This window comes from Culex pipiens, chromosome 3 (genome assembly GCF_016801865.2).
Source record: "Culex pipiens pallens isolate TS chromosome 3, TS_CPP_V2, whole genome shotgun sequence".
NCBI classification, from domain to species: domain Eukaryota; kingdom Metazoa; phylum Arthropoda; class Insecta; order Diptera; family Culicidae; genus Culex; species Culex pipiens.
This window is the reverse complement of record NC_068939.1, coordinates 11,991,318-12,013,506: the sequence shown is the minus strand read 5'-3', so window position 1 is coordinate 12,013,506 and position 22,189 is coordinate 11,991,318. Positions and strand designations below refer to the sequence as shown.

The window sequence follows — 22,189 nt, the reverse complement described above, 5'->3', positions numbered from 1 at the left end:
GTTTGTCGGGGCGAATAATATAAATAATTCTTGTTTTTATATATTTTTAAACGTTTGCAGTTTGTTTTGAGGGGGAGTACATCGTACACAATTTGATTTTATGATGACCAGGAATATAATTACGGAGATTTTGCATGCTGTGCTACTGGTTGTGGTTGGCTTCTGTTTATATTTTATATTTCTGTTTTATGTTGTTGCTTTTGCACAGGGGCAATCAAACGACTTCTTTCTTACCATGTTTTTTCATAATTATTTTATAATATCCTCAAAAAGTTTGCTTATTTACATTGCACTAAAATGCGTCTATGGGAGAGTGGGAGGGAACCGTCATCTAATTATCCTTTCAAAAACAGGCAGCCGAAGTTCGTCCCTAGATAACGTCTTGCTGTCATTACAAGCTTGGAGCGGTGGCGGAGACTGTCGGAAACCTTGTAACTGTTAAAAATTTGCATTATCTGGATGTGTGAAGCCCGCATCTGGGACAAGCGGTCTGTGAATGTTTTTTTTTTTCATTTTATTTCTTACGAGATACACTTCTCAGTTTTAATTCAGAACGAAATGCATTGATTCTTCTTCTTCTCGAATAATGTTTAATATATTATAAGCCAACTTAAAAAGAAAACAGGTTTTTTAAATCAAATTCGATGAAAGCTTTTAGAACAAAACCAATAATTTGATTACAGTACAGAGTGAGACTCAATTGTAACGTTCTTCAAGCGCGATACAACACTTAAGATATGCCTTAAAATGTAACAATCCTAACTGATTAGCTCTGTTGATGAATTTTAAAATTAACGTAACCAGTAGTGCATGGTTGTTATAGATCAGATTTGGAGTAACATTGTGTGTGTTTGTGAGAATATCATGGCTGCTGCACTTAACTTATCTGCTCTACTTCTGTGTGTTACTTTTTCCTCCGTGTATAATCGTTAAAGTGTTAAGTGTGTGTATTTACTACCTTCCTCCTCTGGACTGATGATGGCTGGATTCACTTCAGACTATGACACCGTTGGGCGGAGTCCCGCAAGATCACGTGGTCCGCCGCACTGTTGCCACCACTGCCGGTTGCGGCGGCGCCCACCACGACGCCTCCTTCGCCGCAGGTCATCGCGTGGGACAAACTGTGCCGCTGTTGCTGGTGCTGCTGCTGCTGTTGGTTCAGCTTGTTCCGCAGCTGGGTCTGCGTCGGCAGGGTTTGGGAATGTTCGCGCAGTTTTACCTGTGGAAGATGTTTTTTTGTAAATGCGTACATCGTTCAACGAGCTAGTTCGAACTTACACTTGGCTCAGTGTACGACTGGAACGTGGGCATTGGCGCGTCGCGTCTCGTCACGACCTTTTCCTGGATCGAGTTTAGCGTTTTCGAGAACCACGGCTGCCAGCTGCTCCGGTTGGTTTGCATCTCCGTCAGGGTGGCGTTCAGCTGGTGGTGAAGGTCCTGAAAATTAACTCTCATTTTAGAACATTGTTTTAGCTGTACGACATCACTCCAGAACTCACCTGAACCTTACACTCGGCCTCGACTTGCGCGAGCTTCGTTTGGGCCAGCTCCAGCTCCAGCTCTCGTATCCGCTGGGTAGCGATCAGCATCGGATCCAGCGGGCCAAGATTGCTGTCTCCGCCGTGGATGGTTTGTTCAGCATTGTTGTTCTCGTTGTTGGCCAGCTGCAGGTTCTTGCCATAACTCTTGTGCAACGGGGATGACTTCGGTATGCTGCCGGCACACTTCGTGCACGCAGAAACAGTTTTCTTCAAAGAAAGTCCCAACGTTATTCAAAACACTTCAAACTATTAAGCCAGACGACCTACCGTCAAATCATCCAACATCTGATGCAGCTTGTTATTCTCGTGCTCCTGGCGCTGAATGATCTGCTTGTAGTCCGTAATGATCCCGTTGTTCTTCTTGTCATCCCGAATCATCGTCTCCATCCGCTCGTTCAACGCCAACATCTCCTGCTGCATCTTCGCCCTCTCCTCCAAATACTTCAGCTCGTACTGCTTCTTCTCCCGCTCCACCCGCTCGCTCTCCTCCTTCTTCGCAATGTACTCCAGCTCGTACTTCCTTAGCTTCTTCACCTTGCACTCAAACGACAGCTTCATCAGCCGCTTGGCCTGACCCTCGCTCCTGCACTTTTTCGGCAGCGTGACCCTAACGTACTTCAAAATGCCCTCAAAATCCAACTCCAACAAATCCTTCTTGCAGACGGAAAGCAGCGTCAGCGCCACCTGGAACAGCACCGTTACGCCGTCCAGCAGAAACACGTCCAGTATGTAAAACACAAAGTACAGCGGAAAACGCGCCGTAAACAGCGTCAGGAACCACTGGCTGGCAAACATGTGCGACTCGACGCCCGTGTTCTGGAAGTGCTCGTACAGATCCGGCAGCTGCTCCTTCATGAGACGATTCAGCTGGTAAAGGCGCAGGTACAGCACTTCGAAGCCCATCTTGTACATGTCGCGCAGGCCGTAATTGTACATCAGAGCGACGAGCACGCAGAACGCTTCCTCCTCTGGCATCTGAAAGGGGGATTTGAACAATTGTTTAGGACGGAAATTGCAGTGCACTCGCGAGAATAGGCAGCGTCATTCCCAGTGCAATCGGCGCTTTTTAAGCTGGACTTTGAGTGCTCTTGAAAGCTCAATGCTTTTTAAGATTCAAGAATCTTTGAATATTAGAATTTATGCTTTCATAATCTAAATAGTACTACCAACTTACTGCGATATATTTTTTTTATTCTTAGAAAATTTTAGAAGCTAATAAGATTAGAATATTAGAATTAGAAATTAAAGCATTAAATAATTTCGGAACTTGAAAATTTTCAGATTTATTTAATTTTAGAATTTACGGACGAATATCTAAATTCTTGAATTCTGAAATTTAGTATTCTATAACTTGAGATATTTTTGGATTTTTTTTTATTGAAAATTGGAAATGCTTGATCATTTTTAGATTTTTGGATTATTTAGAATTTTTGGATGTTTGGAATATTTTTAATTTTTCGATTATTTGGATTCTTTTAAATTTTGGTATTTTAAATATTTATAAAAAAAAATTACAAGAGTTAAATATGTTTCTTTAAATTTTTAATATTTTTTTGAATGCATGGATTTTTTAAAATTTTAGGATTTTTTGTAAATTTTGTTTTTTTTTTATTTTTTGGTATTTAAAAAAAATTATAATGATTTTTTCGAATTTATGGATTATTTTAGAATTTGAGAAATTTTAAGAATTATTTAAAGTTTTTGTATTTATGAAATTTATGGAATTTTCAGATTTGTATAAATTGAGGGAATCTTTGGAATTTTTCAATCTTTTTTTGAATTTTTAGAATTATTTAATTTTTTGGAGTTTGGGACCATCCATAAACCACTTGGACACTTATGGAATTGTAGAAATCTTTGGAATTTTTCAATCTTTTGGATTTTTTGAATTAATTAAATTTTTGGAATTTGGGACCATCCATAAACCACTTGAACACTTAAAGGGGATGGGGCGAATTTTAGATAATTTATAGAAATTGTGGAATTTTTCTAATTTTTTTGATTTTTTTTTTGAATAATTGAAATTTTTGGAATTAACGAAATTCATAAAACTTGTAGAACTTTTAGAATTTTTTGAAGTTTTACAATTTTTGTTTTTTTAGAATCTTGGGAATTTTTGGAATTAAAAAACAAATAAAACTAATTTTTTTTAGAATCTTCAAAATTTTTAGATTCTATGAATTTTTTTAATTTTATGAAAATTATAAGATTTATTTAATTTTAGAATTTACGCACAATTCTGAAATTTAGAATTCTTGAACTAGAGATTTTTTTTGGATTTTTTTTATTGAAGATTGGAAATGGTTGGTGTTTGGAATATTTTTAATTTTTGGATTATTTGGATTCTTTTGAATTTTGGTATTTTTAATAGGCATAAACAAAATTTGCAAGAGTTATGTTTCTTTAAATTTTTAAACTTTGTTATATATTTTTTATTCGAATTTATTTAAAAATTTGTTTTTTTTTTATTTTAAAAAAATTAGAGAATTTGGATTTTTTAGGATTGTTTTGAATTTATGGATTTTTTAAGAACTTGTGTAATTTTAAGAATTATTTAAATTTTAAGAATTTATGAAATTTTTAGATTTTTTTGAATTGTGGAAATCTTTGAAATTTTTAAAATTTTTGGAATTTCTAGATTTTTTTTTAATTTATGGAATTTTTGAAATTTGTGTAATTTATGGAGTTAGTGGAATTTTTATTTTTTTTTTTTTGAAATTGTGAAATTTTTAGTTTTTTTTAATCTTTGAAATTTGTGGAATTTTCGGAATTTCAAGTTTTTTTTTAGAAACATACATATTTTTGGAATTTTCAGAATTTTTAGATTTTATGAAATTTTTAGAATTTTGAAATTTTTTAAATTTTCAAAATATTTGATTTTTTTTGAAGTTTTAGGAATTTTTGAAATATTAGAATTTTATTTTTTTTGAATTAAACAATTTAATAATAGAATTTTAGAATTTGAGAACTTACATTGCAGAATTTTAGGACAACAAATCTTTGTAATTTTTATGATTTTTGAAATCTTTTCTTTTTTAGAAAACATGAACAGGTTTAACATTTGAGAATTGTATTTTGGAATTATACTGTCTCTTAATTTCAGCTTAAGACTATTTAAGAATCAGGTTTTTTTTAAAGAGTTTTAGAATTTTAGAACTTAACATTATTTATAAATTAACTTTTATGGAGTTATTGGAATTTTTATTTTTTTGAAGTTGTGAAATTTTTAGTTTTTTTGAATCTTTGGAATTTTTGGAATTTTCGGAATTTCAAGATTTTTTTGAGAAATTTGAATATTTTTAGAATCTTCAGAATTTTTGGATTTTATAAATTTTTTAGAATTTTGAAACTTTTAAAATTTTCAAAATATTGGATTTTTTTTTAATTTTAGGAATTTTTGAAATATTTGATTTTTTTTAATTAAACAATTTAATAATAGAATTTTAGAATATGAGAACTTACATTTCAGAATTTTAGGACAACAAATCTTTGTAATTTTTATGATTTTGGAAACCTTTTCTTTTTTAGAAAACATGAACAGGTTTAACATTTGAGAATTGTATTTTGGATTTTGGAATTATAAAGTCTCTTAATTTCAGCTTTTAGAATTAAGACAGGATTTTTTTTAAAGAGTTTTAGAATTTTTGAATACGAGATCGTTATAATTTTAGAACTTAACATTATTTATAAATTATAAAGTTTATGGAGTTTGTAGAATTTTTATTTTTTTTGAGGTTGTGATTTTTTTTTGATTATTAAAGAATTGAAGAATTTTTTAATTCTTTCAAAGGTTTAACATTTGAGAATTGTAGGATTATGGAAGTTTAGAATCTCTTAATTTCAGATTTTAGAATTTAGACAATTTAAGAATCAGGATTTGTTTTAAAGAGAGTTTTTGCATTTTGGAATTCAAGATCGCAAAATTTTTTGAGAATTAAAAACTTTTGGAATTCTAGAATTCTATCTTAAAAAATCCTTTTTTTATCCTTAAATTTGAAAATCCAAAACAAATTTAAAAATTCTATGATTTTAAAATATTCAAATTAAAAAAAGTAAAATTCAAATTTGAACTGAATTTTACATTTTTTCAATTGAAGGTCTTTAAACTATTTTTAAATTCTATAATTTTGAGTTTTGTTTGGGATTTTCGAAGTTAAGGATTGGAGCATTATCAACATTAAAATTTATAAATCTTTGAATTTCAGGATTTTTGAATTTCAGTTACTAATTTTGCAATTTTTAAAATCCTAAATTTGGAATTTTAGTGTTCAAGAATTTAAGTATTTTAGTATTGTAAAATCTGATATTTCAAGAGCGTTAGAATTTACAAAAAAAAAAAACAGACAAATAAACAAAAAAAACAAACGTTTTTTCAATAGAATGATCCATAAAAAGAAACTAAGCTTAACTTAGTCAATTTTCAAAGTACTCACATGAAGCAGCAAACTGGCCGCAATGAAGCTCAACCCCTGGCAGTACCCAACCTCGGCATCATAAACCGCGTACGCCTTCGACACCTTGTACAAACTATCTTGTCCCATTCCGCCGCTCTCCTTGAAGAACTTGTGCGCCGGAAACGTACGATTAATATCCCGCTGGATCACCGTCTCGCAGCTCGTCTCCTTCGTCAGCAGCACGCGGTACGAATCGGTCATGTCCGTCTTGTTCTCCACGTTGGCGAGCTTCTGCCAGATGGCCCCACGGAGGATGTCCGGAATGCCGCACCGGACGAGATTGGTGAGGTTGCGCGGCCGACGGTCGAGGTTGTCGCGGTCCCATTCCTTCAGAATTTCGTTCCACTCGTCCAGCAGAGCAACCGGGCAATCCTTGCTGACTTCGCCGGTGCCGCTGAGCAGGGGTTCGTCACCGTCGGAGCTGTAATCCGGGCTGGAGTCGTCAAACTCCATCGACTGAACGCTGGCGGACGTTTTGAACGACCAGGTTTTGAAGTTGAGATTCAGTGAGAGCGAGGCCGGGGGTTGGGGTTCGACGATCTCGTCCGAGTGGTCGATCGCCTCGACCTTCCAGCTACCTTCTCCGCTTTCCTGGAGGGTCAGGTAGTAGTGCATTACGAGTAGACGCTTGTTGGTGAACAGGTTCTGCATGATGCGGAGTTCGCTTTGGGAGAGGATCATGACGGAGGTTTCGATGACGAAACGGACCGGTTCCTGGATTCCCTTGATGACTAGATCTACGGCAACGGTGAGACACTTTTTCTGCGTTTCCGTGTTGAGCTGTTCGAACGCCTTGTCGTTGGCCTTCCACTCGGCGCGGATTTGGTACGGCAGCTGGACGAAGGCTGCCGCCACGGGACCAAGCGAGGTCATCGAAGCGGTCATTGGGTTTTGTTGGGGTGGCGCCGGAGATACGTCCGACTTGATGTAACCCATGCTGACCATGTCCAACAGTTGCATGTCCGCCTGGCGTACGATCTTCCCCGGGCTGAGCAGCACTCCGAAGCACCGTTCGATGAACAACGGCGGAAACTGGTCCGAATGAATCTGCTTCACCACGATGGAAACTTCCTTGTCCGTGTTGCACCGCAGCCTGAAGCTGGCCTTGGCATCGCGCGGCACCGTCGTGTAACTGTTCTTGTCCTTCTCCTTGATCTCGAGCGACACGCTAAACTCGTACATCGCCGACTGAATCGGATTCCCGGCGCAGTCCGACGTGATCGAGGCCAACATCACGTTGGTAACGCCGGCACCGGTCGCACTGCTGTCCACCAGCGAGCTCGTCATACTGGCCGGAATACTCGCGGGAAGCACACGCTGGAAGGCCTTCGCGAAGCAACCTGTTCAAATACGAAATGCTGACGTTAGCAAGACTAATTACATATCAATTTGAGTTGAATCAACAGAAGGTAACAGAAACAAAAACAAGCTGGCAAGCACACAAGCGACCTACCGCTGACTTGGTTGACCGCTTCGGGAATGTTGCACCGGAACACGTGGCACTGGTGGGTGGCCGTCTCCTGGCATTCGCCGTGGGACCACGTAAACGCAAAGCACGCCTGGTTGGTCGACCCTGCCGGTCCTCGGGCAAAGAACAAAATCCGCTGCACCTCGTACGTCGCCACGACGGTCTCCGATTCCTTGAGCCTTGAACAACGAACCTCGGTTAGCGCACCTGTTCTTCTGTACTACACGCGGTCATCAAATTAATACTTACACCACCAATCCTTCCGAGCGGGTCGGTATGCTAACGGACACCTTCATCCCGAGCGGCGAACTCGCGTTCATCTCGGCCACCTTCTGCAGGATCTCCTTCTCCGATTTGGGCGCGTTGATCCGGGTCGCCCCCAAATACGTCACGCCACTGAAAATCGTACACTCCTGGTCAATGTCGGACAGCTCGTCGTCGGTTTCGGTCGGCTTGACCGGACTCGCCAGACAGTCGTAAAAGACCGAATGGCCGACGCGGTTCTCCGGCGATTGCAGCGGCGGCGGCGCTGCCATCGTCGTCGTCGGGGCAAACTCCCGAAGCGGCAACAGCTGAGGCTTGCCTTCGACGACACATCGCACGGGAGCTTCACGGGCATGGGATGAAGTTGTGATGGGGGGAAGCGAAAAAAACAGAGACAAATACACAAAAGCACGAGAATTTTTTGTTAGTTTAGATGATTTTTTTTAGGCGACGAGCAAAAGCAGAACACCTTCTTCGTTGGATTTGGAACGGAATCGAAATCGGCAGCACAATACCATCCTTTCTTTGCAAAAAAAGACTAAAAAATATAAATATCGCAACTCGGTCCGAGGAGCTGCTCGTCTACACTATCAATACAGGGAGACTCTGTAATGGGGCCGGCATGCGGCAGCTGCGATGATAGTCTTATCCGCTGGTATTGTTTTAAAGTGTTCTCAATAGAATTGCAAAATTATCAGCATGGTGTGAGCTGAACTATTATTTATTTATTTATTTTTTTCAGTTTTCTTTATAATAACTTTTTCTTATTGAAGATAAAGTTAAAAAAATATAACGCAAAATTCCTGAATATGTAACGTACGTAATACATACTTGATCGAACTAAAATTTAATTACCGTGAACCGGGGTGACATTGATAGGATTTTAATTTATTTTTGGATTTTTTTCCAACTGGAATGGGTTTTCTCAAGATTATTATTTTTAAAACATGTACTAGGGTAGGCCACACAAATTCCATGCACCATTTTTGAAAAAATGTTTTTTTTCAATTGCGTTTAAAAATAGTTAAAAAAAATATTTTAAATTCCGGGATGACTTTGACAGTCATATTTTTTTTTAATAAGATTTAATTTGTTCAAACACGTCAAATGTACTCTTACTAAGGTTGCTGACATAGGTTTTAAGAAAAAAAGTCAATGTTTATATTTACTTAGTTAACTAAGTTTATAAGCTTTTTAACAAAATACATATAAATTTTAGGTAAATTGTTAAAAAGACAGAATTTTGCCTGAAGTTCGCTAAAAATAATTTTGATTATAAAAATATCTATTTACCCCAGCATTTTAAACTGAATTCGAAGCACGAATCAAAAGTTTTCACATTTTATATGAAATTTGTTCACCTGAAAATGCCTATAAATTTTGATTTTTTTTTCAATTGTTTCAATAACACATTATTATTTTCAAACTTATTGAACCTTTTCCTAGTAAAAAATTGTCCAAAGAATCCGAAAATGCATTCTGTTTTTCGATTCGAAATCATGTTCATTGATAAAATGATGACACTTTGGAAAGATTAAAATAATGCTATTCATCAACATTTTCTTAATTATAGTTAACTAACTTGACACTCAAAATGTTAAAAAAGGAAAATGCAGGATTTTTCAAAGCTTTGAAAAATAAATCTTTAAATTCGTTTTCGAAAAAATGTTTTCAAGTTTCCCGATACAGTCGACTCTCTGGTTGTCGATTTTCTCGATACCAATATTGCTCTATTTTACTTTCGGAAAGACAAAAACTAAAAAAAAAACACTGTTTCAAAACTAAATGTTGCACCATTATGCACTGTGGTGCAAAAGGTTGTCTATAATACATATAAATTTTTGAAAAATAGAAAATTTGAAATACTTTAATAATATTTATCCAACACAAGTTGTACAATTATACAACGACGTTTACCGAGTTGGATGAATAAGAGGAGAACTATTTTTGAAATTAAGGAAAACACTTTTTTAACAGATTTTATTTAGTAAAACGTTTGGTTCCCCGGTTGAATGTATTTTACTTTCAAGATAAGTGTTTAGCTCCAGGATGTTTTTTTCATTCTTCAATTATTGTTTTTTTTCTAACTTTTTGTTTTTTCTTTAATATTAAAAATTTAAAAAGAGTGCTTTTTAGTTAAACTTTTTTTTTGTTTTTGAAAATATATTATTACATTTTTTATTTTATTTTTAGATTTTTAAAATTGAAATTCAATAAAAAGGGAATATATTATGCTATAATTTGTTTTAGTTAGTTTTAAAATATTTTTTTTTAAATAAGTTTGAGAAAAATATAATTTTTTCGTCAAGATGTGTCCACGCATAAATGTGTTTTTTTATTCTTCAAATTTATTTATTTTCTTGAAGTTTTAAACATTCAAGTTCATTTTCAATTCTTTTTCATTTTATATTGTTGTGTTTTTTTAGTTTTTCTTATTTTTTCAGTTTTTTGAACATATTTTTATATTTTCTTTTATTTGAATGATTAAAAAAATGATTTAGAATTGAAACTAGATTACATAATTGTTTTTTATTTTGGTAATTTTCTTCAAGTATTTTTTTAAATTTTTCTGTAAATAATTTTTTTGTAATATTTTTTTATTTTAGATTTTGTAAATATATTTTTTATTTTAGATTTTTGGATTTTTTTATTTGTTGAAAATGTAGTTTTTGAATGTATTTCATTATATTTTTTTATTTTATTTTAAAGATTTAAAAAATTTAAAATAAATAAAAAGGGGATGTTTTGTTATAGTTTTGTAATGAAAGTTTGCAAATATTTTTTTTAAAAATTTGTGTCAAGATGTGTCTTACTCATAAATGTGTTTTTTATTCTTCAAATTTAAAAATTTTCTTGAAGTTTTAAACATTTTAGTCCATTTCTAATTCTTTTTCCTTTTAAATTGAAGGGTTTTTTTAGTTTTTCTTATTTTTTCAGTTTTTGAAACATATTTTTCGTTAGGGGCAGGGGGGCAGAATGGACCATGGGGGTAGAACGGGCCACCCTTGGTTTTGGGCTTTAGAATGGATTTAGACCAACTGTAAGGCAAGGGTCTTATAAAGGACGTCAAATAGCAATACCATACCGAAAACGACGTTTGAATTCATTGTATTTTTCGAATTATGAGCAAAAATGTAAATTTATTGACAAAACCACGCAAATGTTGTTTATTTCGAGGTGTTTTACTGTTAAAAAAAGCAAAATTTATTCGCATTTGTGTTATTTTTTTTTTGTACTTTTATTTGATATTCAACAAAAAACATTGAATAAAAACAAGATTAGGTTATATTTTTTTATGTTGACAACATCTTTTTTTCAATGCATTTTTCGATAAGATTTCACTCAACATGTGCCGATTGTTTGGTACGTTCTTTGGATAGAGCCTTAGGTGCATTAGAATGCATTGAAACATCACAAACGTTAAAGCCTGCTGCGTAAAGTTTACCGCAGAGATGATTCGTTGAAGTGGGTTGACTTTGAGCACTGAGTGTTTAAACAACAACACAATTCTGAATCTACGGGAGAGTGAGAAGCGTAGGGACACACCGCCGCACGCTTCGAATTTTGGTTCCAAGCAATTATTCGTTGGGACCATGCTAAAAAGGTTTGGTACTCCGCGGCACATGGTTTAAATAAAAATAACCAAGTTTTTAAAATGTTTAATTTATCGGATTTTAAAGACGATTGTTTAAAAAAAAAGATTAAATATTTTCAGGGTTGTTAAAATATCAAAATATCAGCTCTCAGCAACTACAATTATCCCGCCTGAATCTTCATGCCTCAAATAAACCTGCTCTTCTCTCCTTATTGAAATTCTCAGCGCCGAACATATCCGAACACGTTTTTGTGTTTACACACTCGCGATTGTCATTTTCCTTTTCTCTCTCATTCCCGCTTTCACGATCATCCTACCGCAACAGCGTTTAACCACAAAAGCCGTCACAAAACCAATTTTGCAAACGCAGATTAACGGGACGTCATGCGGGGTAGGCTCCTAATCGCCATCTCGCGTTCTCTCATTGCAGTTTTCGGAGAGATTGAGAGACTCAGCAGTGAGAGCGCATAGTCGAGGAAAAGGGAAGGAGTGATAGTTAAATAGAATGACATCGATGGGAATCACGAGACAGAAGAGATCTCACAAGCTATAGTGACAGCAGCTATACTCTCGGATGTTTTTCGCAATTCGCAATTCGCAATTTTCAGTGTAAGAACGGGCCTTGACCGATCTTATGCACTAGGTTCCCGACGAACACGCACTGCCCTTACACCTACATCTCACCCTTGCTCTGAGTCAGTACGAGCAGCACGCTAGAACACGCTTTGAGTGTTCGTGCCAGGCATGCACACCTTCTTTTCCGGTTACGCATTTTAACTCGGCCGGGGGTGGTACATTACGTAGGGTTTGATGTAAGTATAAGCGCCTAACCATTTATAGTGTGCCTTTCATTAAAGCAAAAACTGTTATATTTTAGTTTGAATTCAAAAACTAATTGTTATTTTACTGTGTATTGTTTTCTTCTGAAATCTTTCCTAGTGTTGAGTCGTGTTTATCTGTTGCTATTTCTTTTGTCGCGGTGTTTTATTACAATTTTTGGTCCTAAGCATGTTATAAAAGTTTACCAAAAGTACAATAGTAATATTTGTTTTAATCCTTTAACCATTCCATAAATTGAGTAAGGGCTCAAACCTCACTTGTTTGAAAAAAGGGTGAAGATTGAAAACAATAGAAAACAAAGAATCAATAGAAAGAGAATGATGAGCGTATTTAAAGAATAAAAATGAGAAGCTAGATGTATTAGATGTAAAATTAGACAATAGTTAATAAATAGAGATACAAAACAAGCTTAGATAATAGTAATGATAATTTATATAATCAAATATATAAATTCGCAATAAAATCAAAAAAGATTAGGCAAATGATAAATAGACTTGATATTATTACAGCAGTATCAATTGGTAAATAAGAGTGAAAAGCTTTGAGAGAAAAGAGAATCAAAAGTTAGTCAAATCAAAATCAAATGATAAATATTAAATAGAAGAATCAGTGAAGAAGCGAGAATCAGTAGAGCAAAATAAAAATAGGAGATAGGCGGTAGCTGAGAATGAAGAGAAGAGAAACCCCGTTGTGCGATGTTTCAGGTACATCCACAGCAGTTGACTCAACATACTGCGAATCAAAACAATACCGTCTACTATCACAAATTACTTCCCTTTCCCACATTGTCGCGCCCCTTTCTTTTAGCCGTCTCGACTCTGACCCGCGGTGGTCAAAGGTTTACGATCCGTTTCCACAGGCCACCAGCTAGGTCATCATGAAAACCAAGCCAACGTGGAGGTAAGAAAATAGGACACTCGCAAGGAACCAGAGCTATACTGTTTTGTCAAGATAATTCGAATGATCTAACAGAACTACGGATGTAGTTAGTTGCGCTCCTTCCAGGATGTTCCTTACGTGGACGTCAACCGAAGAGCACGCAACAAGGTCAGTGCCATTGCATGCTCTTAGGTATCAATCCTTGGCCTGCTATACTCTCGGATGTTTTTGGTGCAGAGATAATCAATTGATAGCTTTTCTATCACTCTTTTGCAACACTGAATATTTTTAAAGAACTTCCCTTAATTTTTTTGTTTTGTTTGTATTGACTGCAATTTCGATTTCCGGATATTTTTTTTTTTAAGTCACAAACAATAGTTATAATGACCTTTATATGCGCACAAGTTATGGACGCACAAGCATAAAAAAAACCTCCAAATCAGCACACAAACACGCCAAAATAAACACAGCGCGCAGCTTTACCATCGCAAAATATAAAAGCAACGAAATCAATCAACTCACTTTTGTTGGCACTCCCCGACTGCTCGCCATCGTCACTCGCACTCAGCGTTCGCTCCTCCTCCAGCTCGTGAATCACCTCGTCCATGTTCTTCTCCAGATCGAGCACGTTTCCGTTTCCCTCAATGTTCAGTATCGGCGAGATGGCGTCCAGCTTCTTCTGCCCCCCAGCCGCCGGCGGAACCACCAGCTGATCGTCGTCGTCTTCGTCATCCCCCAAGCACTCGTCCAGGTTCAGCTCGCTCGGTTGCTTCGGCTCGCGGATCGGTTCCTGGGGCTTTCGCGCTCCGCTCGACGTCGTTTTGACAATGTTCATGATGGGCGACGGGAGCGTTCCGTCGACGACGTCCGACAGGGACGGGGCCTCCGGGACGATCTCGTACTCGCCGCTGGTCGTGACCGAGTCGGACGACTTGATGCTCAGGTTGTCGTCGGTGGCGGGCTTCGGGAGCGTCGTTGGAGTTACAGATAGTTCGGTCGGTGGCGTTGGGGACTTGCCATGGTCCATGGTTCCGGGGGCAAGTCGGATGAGTAGAGAGCTGACTTTTTTTTGGCGGGGATTTCCAGCAAGATGATCGATAAACTCCTAACGATTTTTCAAGCTGATCGTTCAACGAAGTTGATCAAAAGTTGTTGAAAAGTTAGGTAAAACCGTTGATTGATATTGGAATAACATTTCACTATTGTTTCTCTGTGTTTGATTTCAGCACTCAGCACCTGCAATAAACGAAAAGAAGAAAAGGAAACAATATTATTCAAAGACAACGGAAAAACGATTTACGGACCGGACCGCACACTCGGTTGCGGCAATTTACTCAACAATCAGCAAGAAAAAGTGTCGCGCTGTAGAGAGCTGGATCAGCAAAGGTTGAGTGCAATTCCAAGCAACGGCCACAACACATAGACGACGACCAATTCATATTTCATGACTATTCTTTTATTGATTTTCGTCGAGTTGAGTTATGGGGGGGGCGAAGAATTTCCAAATTTCCAACGACGAATGTATCGAGCAAACGCAAAATCTCCAGATGAGAAGGCCATGCACCTGGAAAGGCCGGGGTTCGCCGATGGCGCCAGCCTTGACAAATATTGAGGTCGAATCACCTGGACCCGCGGGAGAGGGAGGAAAGGCAAAAGAGGGGGAATATTTTAGGGTGGCTACTTGCTCCTACTTTTGTGTTGCAAATTTTACAGAAAATGAGCAAATTAAGAAAAATATGCTAATTTCAAATTAAATGATTATTAACTAATTGATATTTAAACGATTTCGCCAATAGACAATAGGTTGAGATTTCCAAAAAAGTGTCCACGTGGCAGGGTTGTTAAAATATCAAAATATCAGCTCTCAGCAACTACAATTATCCCGCCTGAATAATCATGCCTCAAATACAACTGCTCTTCTCTCCTCATTGAAACTCTCAGCGCCGAACATAGCCGAACACGTTTTCGTGTTTACCCACTCGCGATTGAAATTTTCCTTTTCTCTCTCATTCCCGCTTCCACGATCATCCTACCGCAACAGCGTTTAACCACAAAAGCCGCCACAAAACCAATTTCGCAAACGCAGTTTAACGGGACGTCATGCGTGGTCGGCTCCTAATCACCATCTCGCGTTCTCTCATTGCAGTTTTCGGAGAGATTGTGAGACTCAGCGGTGAGAGCGCATGGTCGAGGAAAAGGGGAGGAATGATAGAGAGAGAGAATGACATCGCTGGGAATCACGAGACACAAGAAGAGATCTCCCAAGCTATAGTGAAGGACGCTATACTCTCGGATGTTTTTGGTGCAGAGATAATCAATTGATAGCTTTTCTATCACTCATTTGCAACACTGCCACGTAGGTTATGGATCGATTTGGTGGCTTCGGCAAAGTTTTAGGTTATGATTAGGACTTTTCAGAAAAAAATAAGTACACGTAAAAAAAATCCGATAAAATGTACCGTTTTCATGTTATAGCAACTTTTATGTTTGAATAAAGGATTTTTATTTCTTGAAAGAAAACCACCATGAAAAAGATATTTTTGAAAAGCTGAGAAAATTTCCTGCAATTTTCTCTCTAGAACTTTGAAAATCGGGCAGTTAGTTTTTGAGATACAACCTTACAATATAAATAAAAAATATTTTCAAAATTTCAAAATCAAGCTTTACATTTGAAAAGGTCTACAAAAAGATAATTTTCCTGGTTTCGTAGTTTAGACCAAATAATAAAATATATTCTTTCTACAGTTATTTCCTCGACCTGATAAAAGTTTGTAAACTACCAGGTTAATATCGTAAAAAAATAAACGCACAAATTACAAATAACAATTACTTCTCAATTGCAAATTCAATTTTGCATTGATTTTTTTTTAAATTTTTTTGTCCATGTTTTCGATAATTTCTAAAAAAACACGATTTAAAAAAAATCATATCTCCTAGACCAGGCCTGCCCAACGTGAAGCCATTTCATCCGGCCCGCGACTGCTTTTCGAAATAGTTCTATGACCGGCCCTTAAGGCTGTTCATGAAATATTAAAGAAATAAATTGATTGTCTGAATTATAAAAAATAAGCTTGAAACCAAATTTTTACATATTATAACAACATTCTTCATGTTTGAGTAATTCTTATAATTTCTATATTGATACTTCAACTGAAAAATGGTGCAAGAAAACAAAATTATCTATTCGTAAAATTGTGAAATTTATGAAAAAGCTTGGATTGTTTTCTGAAAATGTACAAATTGTACATTTTTAACTGTCTTTACTTCAAACACAAGTTTTTTTTTCTATTTTTAAAATAAAAAGGTAAGCAAAAACTAATGTATTTTTCTAGAACAACTTTTCAGTGATAAAGTGTTTTAAAAAGCTTAAAAAAGCAATTTTTTCATATTGAAAAAAGATCGCTGCAAAATTTTTAAAAATATTCAATTGAGACATTTTGATGAGCCTAGAAATTTTGGAGTAAAAAATATATTTTTTCATAAACTTTGAATTTTGAAGCATAACGAATTGAAAATGATATAATATATAATTTTAAACACTTTTCAAATTTGGTGTGTGTTTACAATCATTTTGAAATATTTGAATAAAGGTGCACAATAACGTAAAAAGTTTTTTTTTGTAAAGGATATTCGAATCCAAATTTCGTCTGAATATTTTTTTTATTGTAGTGTTGAGGAAATCAAACTAAAAAAAAATGCAACGAGCATTGAAATTTGAATGTTTTGTTTTTTCATACCAAAATTATATCAAGGTATTTAATTGCAATCGTCAAAAACAATAACTATACAATTTTAAACAAACAAAAATTAGAATAAGTCAAATAAACACATATTTGAAAGTTTTTTTTTTGTTTTTCATTCTTAAAATCAAGATATATGAATCTTATTGCAATACTGCTTCTTTTATTTATTTACTTAAAAAGAACCCAATCGTATAAAAAATTAAATAAATGTGTTTACTTTATCAACTTTTATCAAATATTAGTTCAGGCCCGCCAATGCTTCAGAAAAATCAGATCTGGCCCGCAGGGCCAAAAGTTTGGGCACCTCTGTCCTAGACCAAATATTGCACCATAACGCAATAAGACTCAGAAGATATGTTTTTTAGTTCACTAAAACACATCAATAAAATTCCAAAATTAAAAAATACATATTTAAGGAAATTCAAATAACTTTTGATGATAAAAAGTTTAATAAAAAAAAGTGTCCGTACTTTTTTCCGAGAAGTCCTAATCATAAACTACAAATTTGCCAAATTGATCAGAAAATCCCTTCTCAAGATACAGAATTTCATACATTCACATACCCATTTTGTATGACCAGCCCCCAAAATTATATGGAGACTAATATGGAAAAACTAATGATGCAAAATGATTTTTTTTTGTTGACATTCGGTATGCATGGACAAGGTTTCATCCAAATTAAAGAAAAAAATAAAACAAAATAGGAGCAACATATAACGAAATCTTGCAGATTCTCAAACGACTCCTCTTTTTAAATGTCATTTTTTGTGTAACCAGAATGAAAATCGTTAACAAAATTTAAGTTTAATCGATGATTTTAGAAATATATTGCAGGGTGCAGGTCGGGATTTTCATTTTTTTTTTTTTTTCAAAAAGTCGGGAAAAGTCGGGAATCCTAAGCATACTTGTTTGAAAATTGTTTTCTAACTCTCTTTGTACAATTTTCAAATTAAATTTACTCACTTTTTTCTCAGTAACTTACTTTAAATTTAAGGTTGCTTTCACTTTTTCAGAATGAAAAGGCCATTGAAGATATTAACAATCCTAATAAATATTGAATGCATTTGACATAGATTTTCAGAATATTTTTTATGAATCAACAGATTTTTACTATTTTTTATTTATCAAACAAGATCTATCTATCCAACAAATTTAACTTAAAACAAAAACAAAGTTAATGAAAAACTTATAGAAGAAAAGAACTTAATTTTAACGATTATGGCCAGTTTAAAGTTATGATTCTGTTTAAATATTGATCGAATATTTGAAAAAAAGATTCCAACTAGAGTTTGGCAATGTATTTTTTGGTGGAAAATATTCATTAAGTCATTTCAAATATGTTTTTCCAAAGGTTTATCTTGAACTTTTTTTTGTGAGTATGGGTAAATTACTATAGTTAAAGCTAGATTATCAGTTTTCGGAAAACTTAAATATCGAATAAAATACAATCGTTGGTCGTTCTGAATGAAAAACATTAAAAACTTAAACATTAAACATGTAAACATGAAAAAATATGGGAAAAGCAAAAATGTTAAAGAAATATTGATTTAAGTTATTACAGATTTGTTTAAAGAATGTGTCTCTCCGAACGTTTCACATAAAGTTAGTTGTAAAACATGGAATCTTATCAAACTAAATTTTTCATTGAAAACAATTAAAACAGTTAAATACTGACAACTGGATAAATCAGCATTGGTTGAAAAATCAATATAATATTGATTTTTTATCTACCTACATTTACAAAATTAAGAAGAGAACTTAAAAAAAAAACTAAACGAATTCCTAGATATTTTTCTTAATCCCTTTAAAACATGTAATCATGTTTTAAGCGTTCTTTGATTTTAAATAAAATATGATAAAAAATAAAATTTTATATACAGTTATCTTTAACTTTTTGCCATTTCTAGTTTAAATGAAGTATCAAAAACTATACTTTTGCCAGTTATGAAAATCAACATTGGAATTATAAGTATTTTAAAGCTTTCGGGTATTTTTCAAAGACTTTTATTTGTTAATGTTTCTACTCTGAATCAAAATTAAGAGTGCTTCCATTTTGAAAGCATTTTTAAGGAATTTGTTGTTGAGTTACTTTTTTTTACAAAAATTGTAAATAGTTTGTTTTTTTTTTTAATTTGTTTAGATTTCTTTTGATGGTTGATATTAACTTTTTTTATAATGTGTTTTTTTTTTGAAATCATTACTTAGATAAAAAAAATGTCTATCTTTGAGTTTATGGAAAAGTCTAAAAAAAGTCGGGAATTTGAAAATGGGATTTGAGTGATTACCTTGATATTGAAAATATGTTATATCTAAGAATGATAAAAAAATAAAAGATTAAGAATTCAAAAAAACAGGCATCCTCCTCACACTAAAAGTACACTATTACTAGAGCAAGTGGGATAAACTGTTTGTTTGCACCCAAAGTTACTCCCTTTTGAAAAGTTACTACGGAATTGAGCCGAATAACATACCAAGCTAAAATTTAAAAAAATGTTTATAGACAAGCGAGTGACCACCCTAATGTATTGAATCGTTATGCGACATGAAGCATCAAATTCTGGAGGCCACTCAGCATAAATAAATACTATCAAAGCTTGCTTTATTGGGTCAACAAAGTTTCATCTAGAATCCGTGACTTTCGACTCGCAAGAACGCTGCGCAGATCTTCACCATTATTTTGTTTTCAACAGTGTTGTAGCAATAGCTCTAAACGACAATCATCAGTATTACTCACGACCCACACCACAAACTCGAGTCTCTCTTTGTCTCCGATGACATTAAATCCACATTAGAGAAGCGCACCAGCAATTTATCTTGCACACAAAATGAGAGCCAGCCGATAAGAGACTATTTTTGGTTTCGTCTTGTTCTCCACTAGCTCTGCTCTGCCACTAATTTTCCTGCCGTAGATCGATCAATTGAATTAATTCCGTTCGATGGCCACACACTCGTTCGTGTGGTCCACTTCTCACCTGTCTGCTGCTTCTTTCTCTCCCTAGATTTTTTTTTGGCTGCGTGTTCGTCAGATAATTTAGTTACGTAAATTAGTCTCTATTTGAGCTTGTTTTTCAAGACAATTTGAGAATGATTTTTTTCATCTGAATTAAATGACTAGTTAGAAATTCTCTAAAATTTCGAGAAAGATGGATTTTTGGGGCGTTCTTTTTGTGCTGTATTCGTGATCGTGTTCATATCATGCATGCGGTGAGGGGGGTCATTGTGCTAATGAATATTATTGCGCGTCATTATCGTGTGAGCAGCAGCGCCGGGAAGATGGATTTTTGTGGCGTTCTTTTTGTGCTGTATTCGTGATCGTGTTCATGTCGAATTATGTGGAAGGTGCGAAGCCGCGTTTTAGGATTCTTGTGTCTTTGTTGTTTTATTTGTGTTTCCATCTGGAGTATTAGTTTTAAAATTATTTTCATTTTTTACAGCTTCCTGGAATTATTTTAAATCAAATGTTTACATGTAAATTTGTCTGCTCACTATATGATTTATTTAAATGTTCATATTATTCCTTATCCTATTCCTTTCCTGTAATATACCATCTCCTCATACCATATATGATCAAATTGCTTAAATTAACGAAACTTTCTAAAACAGCATGGGAACCATCTGGAGCATTTATATTTTAAATAACTGTTTTTTTTACAGCTTCCTGGAATCATCTTGATTGTATTTATTATATTTATTATATTTATTTTATTTACTATATTTATTATATTTATTATTTATCATTATTACAAAACTATATGCTTATTAGATAATACACTACAGACTCACATTTACACTTACAAACATTCAAATCATTAAATACATTACGCACTCAACCATTTTCATCGGCCCGATGAAATTCCCCTAACCCCCATTCCAAACCTCCCAAAAATATTCCGTTCACTTTTAAAAGTCGCATGGGTTCCCTGCACTTTTGCCACTAGTGAACAACAAAAACATCCCCTCCCAAATCCCCACGGGACTGTATGGGCGTAGCCTTGGAGCACAGTGTGGAAATTTACGTTCTTAGATATTCTTGGTTGTACCGGGCAGCAATCAAATTGTCTAAGAATATTGAATTGACCATTGTGGCACCCCCTACAGCGTGGTGCAGACCCGTTATGCTATGCTATGCTATGCTAGTTAGAAATTCTCTAAAATTTCCAGCTGCTGAGTTCGACAGAAGAAAAAAAACACACGATGATGAATTCTCCACTACTCAGCCCAAGGTAAATCCATGTAAATACTATCAAGAGAGAGAAACCACTTAGTCGCTCGTACTAGCAGCAACTCAGCGGCAGCAGCCTTGCACGAAGAACAGCGCGACAAACAAAAACAACACAAACATTATCGATCTCGGCGAGAGTCCACCTCGCAGTTCTCTCCTCCTCCTCTCTCTTTTCCACAGCCAGACTTCACGAACCACCCACCCACTGCAGCTTTCGCCACCCCCTGCCAAGGGAGGGAGAGAGAGCGAAAATTTTCTTCCAGTTCAATGTTTTTGAAAAACGCCTTTTCACCCCAAAAAAACCACGTCATAATCGATCAAATTTTGGACTTTATATCGCGAGGACGCCCGGGTCGTACCTTTTGAATGGAAATTCTCAATTTTCCGACGATTTTCACTGCTTTTTCACGGAAAACAATTTGCTTCGAGCTGACGACTTTTCTTCTCTTTTGAAGTGTTGTGTGTTGCTGTCATCGTGATGACAGTGAGTGCAGCTTTCAAAAGTCTGCACGGGCTCGTTGAATATCTGTAGCTCTGCTCAGGGATGTCAGATGAAATTTTGAGTTATCTGCAATTTTTTTTTCAAAAATCTGCAAAAATCTGCAAACTCAAATACACGCAAAACTAGGTTTATGAATTCGTATTCTACAATTCTGTTTAACAAAATTATGGTGTTTAACCCAAAAAACGTTCACATATATGTTTTATGTACTTAAATCTGTGTGAAATCAAACTATTTTGCTAAAATTATTTACAGTATTTTCAAGTAATTTGAAAAAGTCTTAATAAAATGTACTGTAGCTTTAATTAAATCTTATTTACCTGCATGATCAAAAGTCTGGATCGAATTGCATTGTGTTTTACTTTTCGATAAACGGCAGGATATCCTTAGTAAAATTTTAAAATTATACAAACAGTATTCCAAAAATTAACATATTTTTGTCAAGATACCTTTTGTATGTTTTATTCCTCAAATTTGTGTTTTCCTATTTCAAGGTTAGGCTAATATAAATATACTTTTTAAGTTTTCAATGTTTTTCGAGAACAAAAATTTAGAAAAAAAAATAACTCATCTAAAATAATTTTAATTAAATAATTTCGGCACGGTTTTAGTTCTGCCTATTTTGTGATACTTTTGAATAACTTAACAAAAAGTAAAAATAAAATTTGCGACACTATTATT

General features: G+C 34.9%; 1 protein-coding gene across 2 annotated transcripts; it reads right to left on the bottom strand.

The window, feature by feature from the left end:
- Positions 1-7: 7 nt before the first annotated feature.
- On the bottom strand, positions 8-21,465 carry LOC120432599 (rab GTPase-activating protein 1-like). Of its 2 annotated transcripts, XM_039597838.2 has the most exons (9): positions 21,366-21,465; positions 13,564-14,277; positions 7,713-8,070; positions 7,449-7,642; positions 5,975-7,335; positions 1,809-2,516; positions 1,500-1,748; positions 1,279-1,437; positions 8-1,219 (listed from the first exon to the last, which is right to left on the bottom strand). In XM_039597838.2, the coding sequence occupies exons 2-9, from the start codon at positions 14,066-14,068 to the stop codon at positions 989-991; spliced, it is 3,765 nt and encodes a 1,254-aa protein (XP_039453772.1). In that variant the 5' UTR covers positions 14,069-14,277; positions 21,366-21,465; the 3' UTR covers positions 8-988. The 2 variants fall into 2 exon arrangements, with proteins under 2 accessions (XP_039453772.1, XP_039453773.1); XM_039597839.2 differs by lacking the exons at positions 7,449-7,642; positions 7,713-8,070.
- Positions 21,466-22,189: the final 724 nt, after the last annotated feature.